Below are 12,682 nucleotides of genomic sequence, written 5' to 3' on the forward strand. Positions count from 1 at the left end.
GTGAAGTTCACTCTTAGTATAAAGAATACTCATTTTACATATAAAGATTGCCCCATTATACAAGTTTTCCCGTTCAATGTCTATTGAAACTCTTTCTCTGAGAACGAGTTCCTTTTCATGTGCTGCAATCCATTATTTCTTTTCTTTTCTAGGCAGGCCTCCAACATTCCACTGATCCCATTAGGGCTCAAGGAGACAAAAGATGTAGATTTCACAACTGCATTCAAGGTAACATAAGATATTTACCTTTCCAAACGAAGATAAGTACTTAAAGGGGCAACAAACACCTGTATTCAAAATAAGCCCAATAAATAAGATTTGCAACAAAAATGCATTCTACTTGTTATTTTAATTATCAATTAATTAATATTTTTGTTGCTTGTACTAAATAGTATGTCACAGTGTATTCAACACACAACTTTCAGTTTATTTTTGTCTTTGGAACAAGGGAGGAGAAATAATTTAATCAGCTTAACATTCCTATGTAAACCTACTTAAACCCCCTTATTTTTAAGCTCTGTATCTCTACTAGGGGTTGGTATTATGGGACAAATAAAACAATTACTCATTTCAGAAAGCCTAGAAGCTCCCAAATCCTTCTGAGGAACCAAGCTGAATATAATAAGTTTTGTCAAGGGGAATAACCATCTTAATCATTAAGAGTAACTATAAAACAGCTTTGCAAAGTGCCACCGAATGTCAGTTTGATATCAAGACTTTGACTGGGCCATGGTAAAACATAGAACACTCCAGTGTTACTTTGACCTTCTGCTTGAAGGTAATATTTCTCTTGCTTCATTTTAAGAAACAGCTTTTTTTCTTCAACACTCTTATAGGCTAGTGTTATGCAGAGCTCATGGTATGATTGACTGATACCTAGAGTAAAATATAATGACGGTAGCTTCATCTTGTGGGGGCTGCATATTATCAACACACATTGAGCAAAAGGAAGATGTAAAATGCATACTATAACCTGTTTTAGTTTGCTGAATGAGCCATGCACAAAACTGCATCTTTCAGCAGGACAATGATGCCAAAAACAAGGCCAAAATAACATGTGGCTCAAGGATAAAAAGGTGAATGTGCTACATTGGCTTAGACAAAGATCTACTCACAGTCCAGTTTAGAAGAAATAGGGTCAGATTTACTCTTTTAATTTTTTTAATTTTCAAGTTCTACTAAATTCGTTTTCGCCAAATGTTTAATATTTACTAAAAAACACATTTGCAAGGAAAAGTTGTCCCGAGAAAAGTAATAAAAAAACTCTACTTTTTCAATGGTTAGTAAATGAGCCCCATATTGTTTAAAAGCTGACGTGCTAAACAACCCAGAGCAAATTTTCTTGAATGGGCTCAAATCACTCCCAAATGGCATGCAAACTTGTATATACTTACCCAAAAAAGAATTGAAGCTGTTATTTATGCAATGGTATCACTACAAAATATTAAAGGAGACATATTGGTTAAATGGGAAAAACCCTAATTTTGTAGGCAATTATGAATAATATATGGTGCTGGTTTCACATTGGGCTAAAAATGAATCCTATCTGTAAAAATGGCCCATTTATTGGAGCTCCTTATAGAACCTATCACTTCTCTGACCATGTTTGAAATGAGGGGTGGGCGTGTCCTAACGGTCCCTGCCAGAAGCACCCTAGGAGGGGGAGAGCCAATCACAGCCCTGCACTCACACAAGCACAGACAGACTTCAGTTCCCTATCAGGTCAGCCTAGCTGCTAATTGGTTCCAGTCCTACAGTGCAGTGTACTGAGAGCCGCTGGCTCCCCTGCACATCCAGAGAATTCAGCCAGAAGGAAATGGGACAGATGGGTGGGAATAGTGAGGTGTTGGTGGAATTTCTCAATAAATCAGTCTGAAATACAACTTTTTTAAGCACAATCCTTTTATATTTTGAAGAGTTTAATTCACTGGTACATTATTAATTTCTATAGGATATGTCTCCTTTAAAGTGTGGGGATGGAATACCTATGCAAACAGCATATTCTATATTTTTAATTTTTTTCTTTTAACATTATTTTCCTAGCAAAAACCAATCTCATATTAAACAACAAAGGTTAAGTGCTCTGAAATGTGATTTTTACAAAGAGCAAAATTGAGCGGTAGTATTTGTTGTTCATTAAAGTGAGAGTTGTCAAATGACTCAAGGAACTGTATGCTAATAACTGTTTGTTACAATATTTAATGGTACTAGAATCAAGGACAGTAAAAAAAAATGCATGTTCCATATCCCTTAAACAGCTTTTGTCATCCTGCATCGTATAATATGTACTATACATGACAACATAAGGTTTAAAAGATAAGGATTGTCTAAAATTAGAAGGCATAGATAAGCTCTAATTTTAGAAGTGTTGATACTTGGCAGCTGTAGCCATTTATTTACTATACAAATTAACTAACACATCAGGTAGTCATTGTGCAATATATATTTGTCATAATGAGATGCAAGAGCAAAGTGCAGCATTAAGCATTAAGTCACTGTTCCACCCTAAGCAATAAAGAGAAAAAACCTAGGCTGGCTTTGAAATAAGCATGATGCATTTCCTTCTTGGGGATTTAAAGAAACATTACAGCAAAAGAAATGAGTAATCCTTAAAGCTAAAGGTTTCCACTTAACAAACTATTATTAATTAGATTACAAAAAATAAGGTTAATTATAGCGAAAAAAATTCTGCACATGATGGCTTAACTGCTGACACATCATGGCAGTCAGTAATATATAACTTTAGTTAACTGGAATCACTCCTCTTCCAAACCACCTTTTCATTTCAATTAGAAGATCCTGTTTTTATTCAACCAAAACTTGCCACCAACTCAAGAATTCAAAAATAACTACCTGGTTTGGGGACACTGAGAGCAACACCCAAGGGGTTGGTGAGCAATATATTGCTCACGAGCCATTGGTTGGGGATCACTGCCTTAGATAATAGTGCATAACGTAGCCAGACTAATGCCCCATTTGGAGATTATTTGCCTGCAATAAATCTCTGCTACTGCTGGCGACTCATGTCCCTGATAAGCCTTTCTAACAGCAATAAAGGGAATCACTGGTGAAAAGTCCTATGCATCGCTTCGTTTTTTAGTTGTGGAGATTACTCGCCTGTGGTAGCAGAGATTTATCATGGATGACTATTTTGCCTGGGTGACATTAGCCTAATACAACAGCTACTGCTTGCTGATTGGGCCATCCAAGTTATTTGCTCCAATCTAAACGTCATATTCTGCTTGACACTTGCTAATAACCACCGTATCTGCTTATTTTGTAGGATTTTATCTTAGAACACTACAGCGAAGATGCGTCAGAGTATGAGAATGAGCTGGCTGATCTAATGGACCTCAGACAGGTATAGATAGTTATGTACTATAGGATTTATGTGTCATGCTTAGGTCTGTTCCACTCTGTATAAACAACCACTGTAATTTTTTAATAATATGTGTTAAAATGTTCAGTAACTTTTTTTGGTTTTCTTTGCTGTTTTTTTGGTTTTGCAAGGTTTCATGTTTTCATATAGTTGGGAGCACTGCAAGGAGCACCGTGGTGATATATGAAAGAATAGTGTCTGCTTTCTTGTATTGGTACTTTTGAACTCTAATATCTGGGCAAAGAAATGTTCGTGTGACTTTTGTAACTTTCAGCCTAATGTTTAGCAAGTTAATCAACTTTATGCAAGTTACTTTTATCTGCATCACATTCTGTTCCTGGAAAAGACTTACAAGCTGCAGGCAGCATAATAGATTTCTGTTTGTGTAAGCTTCTCTGTGTGAGAAGTCCTTTTAGAAACACAAGGAAAGTTGTTGCCCATGGGAAATCTTCTCTGCCTGCGACAGATATCCTGAAAATACCTTGCCGTGTCAATTGCCATATGCAAGACATTTGTCATAAAGTAATATGAGCTAATGACAAGAAAATGATTAAGAAGGTATTTTCTAATTTTCTAAATTTTTCTGTTTGATACATTACTTCATGGTCAGTTTTCCCTTAACTGCATGATCATTTTTAACCTAAACCCATTGTTTTGTTCCAGGCTTGCAGAACCCCTAGCAGGGATGAAGCTGGGATTGAGCTGTTGATGAGCTACTTTCAACAGCTTGGATTTCTTGAGAACAGATTTTTTCCCCCCAGTAGAAACATGGGTATACTATTTACATGGTAAGTTTTTAGAATTTCTATAAAAAGTTATGCACCCTCTGCAAGAACAGACTGCATTAAAGTGTCAGCCCAGAAAATGTCACAGAGAGGTGTATCTTTAGGTTTACTTAGATTGTTGATATGAATCTATGTTGGTTGCCTAGGTTCATTAACTTCATTTTTTTATATCATGATTCACAGTTTCACTCTAGCAGGAGTTTGTTTAATATTTATTTTTCTTCACTGATTACTTTCCTGATGCTATTTAGAATATATATATAATTTACAATATTTATATATGTTAACAGATAGGAAAACCCTCTGTAGACAGTAATAAAACAAATCCTCTCCGCATTCTATTCAGTTCATTCTAGATTTGCAGGGAATTAGATGGTTGCTGCACGTCCTAAAGTTGTGTGTGGGAGGAGACAGCAGATAAAAGAAACCTGATAGCTGTGTTTACATCTCGTCAAGCCCAATTTCATGAAAGAAATTAGGGCATTAGCAATAGCAGTTAGGACAATAGTACATGCCAGTGTTTAGGGTGAAGACACACAGAGCTACTAGTAGCAGCTACTTGTCATGGCTACAGAAATAGACAATGCTGATCATTTTCTGATAACTGTCTCTATGTGTGATTTACCAGAGGCAGTTCTCAGTATTGTCTATTGCAGGGCATTTTCTAGTGTTTAGTAGCCACGACAAGTAGCTGCTACTAAGTAGCTCCATGTGTCTTCACCCTTAGGGCTCTGGCACACGGGGGGATTAGTCGCCCGCGACAAAACTCCCTGTTCGCGGGCAACTAATCTCCCCGGATTGCCATCCCACCGGCGAAAATGTAAATTGCCGGTGGGATGGCATACGCGGCGGCTGCGTATACCACCGGCGATTTACATTTTCGCATTTCAGGGAGATTAGTCGCCCGAGACACGGGACATTTGTCGCGGGCGACTAATCTCCCCGTGTGCCAGAGCCCTAAGGCGTAAAAGCTCAACAGGTGCAAGACATAGCAAGGCCTTATGACTGGCATTAAGTACATGTCTGCATTCCACTCAGTCCTGCACTTTGCACCTTGTGCTGGATTCATCTCAAGGTGCCATACATAAATTGCCCAGACAGACAGACGTCCAGAGATTTTATTTATGCCAAGCACAGCCTCTAAATAAATCAGGTGATGGTGTCTTTTTAAGAACTGGGAATTTGTCGAGCACTAATGAAAGTTCTGCACTTAGGATCATTTTTCAGTGCTTTGTATTCTGATATCCTAGAGCAGACATACAGACTATGAGGTAATGAAGACGATCTGTACTTAATGTGTAACCATTGTCACAGTTTCAGTAAACAATGTTATGCCTTAGTGCTCAAAGTTTACCTAATTGCAGTACCGTTAAAACTTAGGAAGAACTCAAGTAAATCAAGAGCGCTCTGTGCATGCTTAAAACAATTAGAAGTGCCGTCGAGTGTAACTAGAAGCATTGTGCAAAAGAGAAAAACAGCTCCTGGCTATAGAACATTTATTTTAAACAAGTTATTACTTTAGTCTTTGTAGTGAAAGAGTTCAGTTGGTGCCATGTTTCCACTTGAAAGTTTAAACTGATAACCATGGTCTTTGTGTTGACCTTCAGAGTTGTAACATTGTGTTGAAATTGAAGTTCTTAAAAGGAAACCTTTTTTTTTTTTTTTTTAAAAAAAAAAAAAAAACCTTTTTCGACTGAATTTCAAGTGAAAATTTCAAGGGATATCTTTATCCGTAAGAAGTTTTATTGTTAATTGATATAAATAAGTACATATGCATACCTGTGAATGTATTTTAATAGGAAGGTAGCTTCCTCATGTAATGCCAAAATATGTTTCGGAACAAAAAACAATTACTTTTGTAAGCTTTCTCTAAGTATTATATATTCTAAATGCTAAAATATCAGTAACCATATTTGTTTTGTCCCCTATATAGTATATAGGTAAGGAGAAATTAACTTGCATTCTTTTTTCACTGTTTAGGTATGATTCATTTACTGGGGTCCCAGTTAGTCAGCCTAACATCTCCTTGGAGAAGGCCAGCATTTTATTTAACATTGCGGCTCTATACACACAGATCGGAACCAGATGTAACAGGCAGACTAAAATTGGCTTGGAGGAATCAGTCACTACTTTTCAAAAAGCAGCAGGTAATTAAATTATGAATCAAGTGTAAAATATGTTTCTAAACCTAGCGTAATGATCATGAATGATAGCAGCATAGGTGTGTTTTCTTTAACACAAAGTAGTTTTCTATGCAATGTATATGGCAATGGCAACTACACATTCATATGTTTGGATGTCCTAAATGTTCACCAGTTCACTATTGGTTGGACACAGGTTTAAGCAAATCTCCATTTGTTACACTACAAATAATAAAGGGTGGTTACAGCAATTCTGCATGTTTATTGAGGTTCTATTTATGATACATGCAAATGTAAATACACTGCTTAGGGTGGAGTGAGGTAAATGATATCTATAAATAATTGCCTAAAACACCTACTAATAAAACCAGTGATGTCAAAAGGCTTGGTAACCACTCCTAGAAATCAGAGCTCTGAACTCCACCTTGTGTTCTCGGCTGCTAACGTGCACAGTTAGTCACTTTTGCATTTGTGTCATGCACAAAAAATGCTAAGTATCTGGTGGAAGGAAAGAACAGGAGATCTACATGTGTTTTGGTGATAAGGTGAGGGTGTCTAGTTTTTAATACCAGTAAGAAGACACTTGTTTGTCTTTAGGACAAGTCAGTTTGCTATAGCACAGCTTGTACTTTACAGCTGAGCCATGGTTGCTGTTTTTTTGGCTGAGAGAACATTAGAGTTAATGATTAATCTGCTTTCTTTCTGGAGCATTCTGATAATAAAAAGCATTGTGCAAGAGCTCAGTTTGTTCTAAACTAAGAAACTTTTACAGCAAGGCTTGACATTAAATGCTGTGGTTATTTCCCATAGCATTTAATGGCTCCATAAAGTCACAAAGTGCAATCAATATTGGGAGTAGGTTAGTATTGTGTAGCTGAAATTAAAATGGCTCCTCCTATATCTCTAAATTTATTAGAAGACCTGAGAGTCTTGTGAGGCGCTTTTTTAGATTTCATATCTAGACTTGTAGCCACAAAGCAATTCATAACTTCTGCTACAAGCTTCTTCAGTTTTTCATAGGATTTGTTAACCTTACTCTGTGGTCAAGAGATACATAAGTGTCAAGTGCCTCCACAAAATCGGCCTCCACAAATTGCTTGGAGCTTGGTAGATAACAAATTCTTCCTCCTGCATAGTCAGTGTTATCATACAGAGATTAAAAAATTAATTAATTGCAGGCTTTGTTAAGTGCTTGACAAGTAGTTATAAATGGTAATAGGGAAAAAAATATCCAAAGTATACTTGCCCAGAGGTCTCCTCTGGTTATTCCTATGCGTTGGATTTAATTCTGGTTCTGGAGTCCCAGAAAAATTATTATCATCCTGTTTCTGAGAATAAGGAAGTAGGAAACCGTTCTTGAGTAAAAGAGTTCTACCTTTTTATTTTAAGGGCAGAATTTAGATTAGAAATTTTATATCACCTGAAACTACAAGTGCAAATTTGTGGGTGCAAGGGGTAGATTTTTAGAAATATGCCTCTGAGATACATTAAATAGGATATTACATGTCCATCTCCCTGAAGTAGGTCCTAGATCATATGAGCAGTATATATATATATATATATATATATATATATATATATATATATACTCTCTTCATAAATGTGCTCCTTTTCCTTTTATATTGTATGTGAGCATCATGTAGTTTTTCTTTTTTGTTATATAAGATGAAGCATGCTCTTTGCACATCCAGACATTTAGCACTGAATGGCAGCAGTCCAGTTTATTCTGGCAGCATTAAAATATGACATTATTGTTAGCTGTGATGTTATCAGATTGATAATAAAACATATTACCTGCCCCCCAATAGCATTACAGACAGCCAGTGTAGGCAAGGGTTGCATATGCAGTAATTCCTAATGAATTACATCCCCAGACAGTACATGAGCATGAATCTAGTGAGCCAAACTGGGGCAAATATTAGGCCATTAACCAAACCCTTTTACTAATATACTTTGGTCATTATTGCTTAAAGCTAGCAATACAAATGAAGATTCTGGCGACTACAATATTTATGGCAATTAGAATTAAGTTTTGTTAAGCCCAGGCTCAGAATTGTAATTATTTTCCTGTGACTTCCAGCCATATACATATCCAAAAGAAGAGAAATTAAGCCACCATAATAATCATGCAGGTACATGACACATTTGTATAGCCAAACCACAACTCCCAGTTGGAATGGCTGCAGTGATACTAGTTAGTGTTAATGTCTCTTTTGTCACTGCCCCTTTAACCGCTCAGTTTTCTGAGTGGTGCAACTGGTCAGACCAGTTAGAGTAAATATCCTGGTAGCACAACATTTTATGTACATTGCATAGCTGCTTAGCTAGGCACATTGGGTACAAGGAACAGAACCTGCAATATTTTACAAAACAAGACAAAATTTAAACTTTACTAGATTTTTTATAGACAGCAGATTGTGGATATCACGGGCATTTTATAAAATTATCTGTGGGACTGTTCTGAGGTGCTGTTATACAAATGCTAACTTACAACGGAGCTCTTTAAAGCAGGAAATGTCACAGTGCATGTCACAAGCCTTACCACCTTGAAAGTCACATGTATATCCCATACTGATAAATGCTAGTAAGGTTGAAAAAGTCAGACATGATAAGATTATTTTCATTAATTATTATGGCTCTGCAACTCTGTTTCTTAAAAAGGAGTATTATAGTACCCCATCTCCTCCGCCCTTTTAATTTACATGCAGCATATGGGAGTCACGGTATACAGGATATAGTGGGTCCACAGATTAGCAGGCAAGCAAAGCCCTATCATATAAATATATATATATATATATATATATATATATATATATATATATATATATATATATATATATATATATAATATAATTATTTTTATTTGTGTTATAGCATAGTGATACTTCACATGACTAGTAACCTGTGCTAGTGTTTATCCAACCACTTACCTTCCAGATTCCTTTCATGTCACTGAGCAGAGTTAGACTGGGGTACCCAGAAAGATTGAAAATCTGGCAATGCCATTTTCCATAGGGTCATATTTAAGCAAATAGTTTTTGACAGATTTACTCTTTCGCTATAATAATAAAGCAGTATCCCTTGAAAACTAGCATGAATCCATGTCCACAACTAAACAATCCTGTTGGCTTTTTCACAACTTCATTGCATACTTATTGGTAATAATAGATTTCCTTTGAATCTTCTCTTCATTTTTAGGAGTACTTAACTATCTAAAGGAAACCTTCACTCATACACCGAGCTATGACATGAGTCCAGCCATGCTGGGAGTGCTGATTAAAATGTTGCTGGCAGAGGCGCACGAATGCTACTTTGAGAAAATGATCTTATCTGGGATACAGAATGAGTTCTGTACACTGTTAAAGGTGGCACAGGAAGCTGCAAAGGTACACATTTTATTAATTTATGTCTACTTTAGGGACTTGCTTAGTAAGTGGGTTACTAGGTGAAGTCAAACTTTACAATGATACCATCCCCATTACTCAACCCTGAACCTGACTTCTTGCATTAAATATGTACACAAATTTACCTATTTTATCTGGATGTAGTTAAACTGAAGCATGTCAATTAGTTTTTATGCTTAATAAAAAGTCTCAGATTTCTACAGTTTGTTTTAGTTGTATGACTGTATTCTTGTATTAAAGGGATTGCAGGCCTCTCCCAAAAAGTTCTGATGCTGAGGTGGGCCCCCAAAATGTATTTTTTTGCAGGGGACCCTGGAAAAGCACAGTGCCACAAAATGGATTTTTAAATGTGATTGTTTAATTTCTATGCCCATGTTGTAAAATTAGGATTTCCCAAGCCACTGTTATTTTTGCCCATATTTTAATTCTTGTTTAAATTACAAATTGCAATCTCCATTACTTTAGCCTAATTTCACATTTCTGATGTCCCTGACTGTTCCAGGTGATTGCTTTAGTAGGTAATGGGAGCAACATTGGACAATTTGCCACCACTTCCCAAGACATGAAAATCATGGTTGTCTTAAATGACCCTTATCCTAAATGTTAGATCTTAATGTTTGTATAACTTTTGAGTGTTTTTTCCTGTGCTTTAGAACAATATAATAGGAAGAGGTCACTTTGCCCTGCATTTACATTAAGCATTTTTAAATCAGGGGAGAGATGTCTCTGGTAAGATGATGCATTTGCTAAACTTTACTGAAATGTTTGTACTAAACTTTTTATATTTTTATTTTTAAATTACAGGTCAGTGAGGTCCACATGCAAGTGTACACATTAATGAACCAGGCTCCAATCAAAGAGAATGTGCCATACTCCTGGTCTGTTATGGTGCAAGTGAAAGCAGAGCATTACAAAGCTCTCACAAACTACTTTGTGGCAGTTATACTCATTGATTATCAGTGTAAGTGTTGACTTTATCTCAAAAATATACTTAGGATCTTTGCCTAAAATCAGTGTTTAATGTTAAGTAGAGTAGAGGAGCACTGTCTGGAAAGGATTTTGTTTGGTGCTTGAATAAGGTAGTCTATTTCAGGTCTGGAATGAGATTTAAAATTGGCCCTGGCATTTCAAGCGCAGAGAGGTCCAAACAGCCCCTCACCAGCCTAATAATTAGTTATGGCCTTTGGCATCTTTTGCAACCATTTGGGCAATTGTCAGAATGCACAGATTGCCAGTCCATGCCTGGTCTGTTTCCTGCAGCTGTTTTCACCCACTTGTCCTGTCATGCTTTACGCTCTAGTCATCTTCATACCAGAGAATTCTGTCACAGATGTAACAGATCTTAAGTGGCCATTAAAAGGCCAACAGCCACTGACAGATCCAGCATATGTCTGCCCAACTGATATTTGGTTGAGGATCAAAAAGATATCTCTGGGGTAGATTTGAAAATCTATTTGGGCAAGGACTGCACCTGGCCATTGTAGCAGTCCTTTTTCAGCCTGTCTGCATAGGCCCTGTTTATGGTCTAACTGCTGGCTTGGGGGCAAAACAATCCAATCAGACTGGTTTGGCCAGCAACAGGTTGGGCAAATATCCAATGATTTGGTGACCTTGCCAAACTAGCATAGCTTTCCGTAAGGGTAGCTTAATTTGAAAACCAATGTTCACAAGATGGCAGCTTTACTGTCATGCAGTTTAAGTGGAAAACTTGAGTCCAATAAATTTCTTTTAGAAGATATTTTTGCTCCATCCAATCTTGTTTTAAGGAAGTGAAATGGGCAGATCTTCTTTTATAGAGATAATTAGCTTCTCTTGTACTGAGGAGCAAAAGATAGTTTACTCTTTTCACACTGTGACCCAGATTCTAGGGAGGTGCAGTGTTCTCCACTTGCAATATTTAACTAATTAATATAGGCAGAGCAAATTTTAAAATACAACCTCTACCTTCAACAATGTGTGTTGTTTTATAAGAACAAAGCTAATATTTGTAGGTGTAACCTCTACATTAATAATTATTTTAATGATTTGTCTCCTTTTCAGTGAACCTGAGTGATGATGAAGATAAGCAGGAGAAGGCTATTGCACAGCTTTATGACTCAATGCCCGAAGGACTTACTGCTCAGACCATATTAAAGGACCAACAGCAGAGGACATTGCTAGGTAATTTAGAATATTTATTTACTCTACACTGATGTGTAGTTACATTTTTTTTTTTTTGCTTTGTAGCCTCTGTTAACCTACTGTGTCTGCGAATGGAAAATTATGGAATCATAACATTTTATTGGTGCAAAGGATCTCAGCATATCAAATTAATAGACATAATATTTAGTACAGTTATGGGGTCTGTTATTCCTTTTTGTCTGTAATAATAAAACCGTACCTTGTACTTGACCCCAACTAGGATATAACTAATCCTTATTGGAGGCAAAACTATCCCATTGGGTTTATTTGATTTTTTAATTATTTTTTAGTAGAGTTAAAGTATGGTAATCCAAATTATGGAAAGACCCCTTATCCAGAGAATGCTGGATAATAGGTCCCATACCTGTATACTGCATGGCATTGTCATCTATTCCCTCCTGACACTTTTCACACCATTGGGCACAGGTGTGGCTCAATTCAGTCATATTCCTTTCATACCCATCTTTTATGCTGAGTCCAGGGTCTCCAATAAATTCTTTACAGGGCAATAAAGATTATATACCCTATACCAGTGTTTTTCAACCTTTTTTGGGCAAAGGCACACTTGTTTCATGAAAAAAATCACGAGGCACACCACCATTAGAAAATGTTGAAAAATTTAACTATGTGCCCAGCAGCAGTGCCCCCCTAGTACATTGGTGCCCAGCAGCAGTGCCCCCCTAGTACATTGGTGCCAAGAGCAGTGCCCCCCTAGTACATTGGTGCCCTGCCTACGGCACACCAGGCAACATCTCGCGGCACACTAGTGTGCCACGGAACAGTGGTTGAAAA

General features: G+C 36.9%; 1 protein-coding gene across 1 annotated transcript in view; it reads left to right on the top strand.

Annotated features, from left to right (window-relative positions):
• The window catches only part of rhpn2 (rhophilin, Rho GTPase binding protein 2), a 41,821-nt gene that overhangs the window by 22,128 nt on the left and 7,011 nt on the right, over nt 1-12,682 (top strand). Inside the window, 7 exon segments of the mRNA NM_001127064.1 lie at nt 153-228; nt 3,284-3,361; nt 4,043-4,167; nt 6,145-6,311; nt 9,504-9,691; nt 10,514-10,670; nt 11,750-11,869. Of these exon segments, the coding sequence (NP_001120536.1) occupies nt 153-228; nt 3,284-3,361; nt 4,043-4,167; nt 6,145-6,311; nt 9,504-9,691; nt 10,514-10,670; nt 11,750-11,869 (911 nt within the window).

Source organism: Xenopus tropicalis, chromosome 4, assembly GCF_000004195.4.
Source record: "Xenopus tropicalis strain Nigerian chromosome 4, UCB_Xtro_10.0, whole genome shotgun sequence".
Classification (NCBI taxonomy): Eukaryota; Metazoa; Chordata; class Amphibia; order Anura; family Pipidae; genus Xenopus; species Xenopus tropicalis.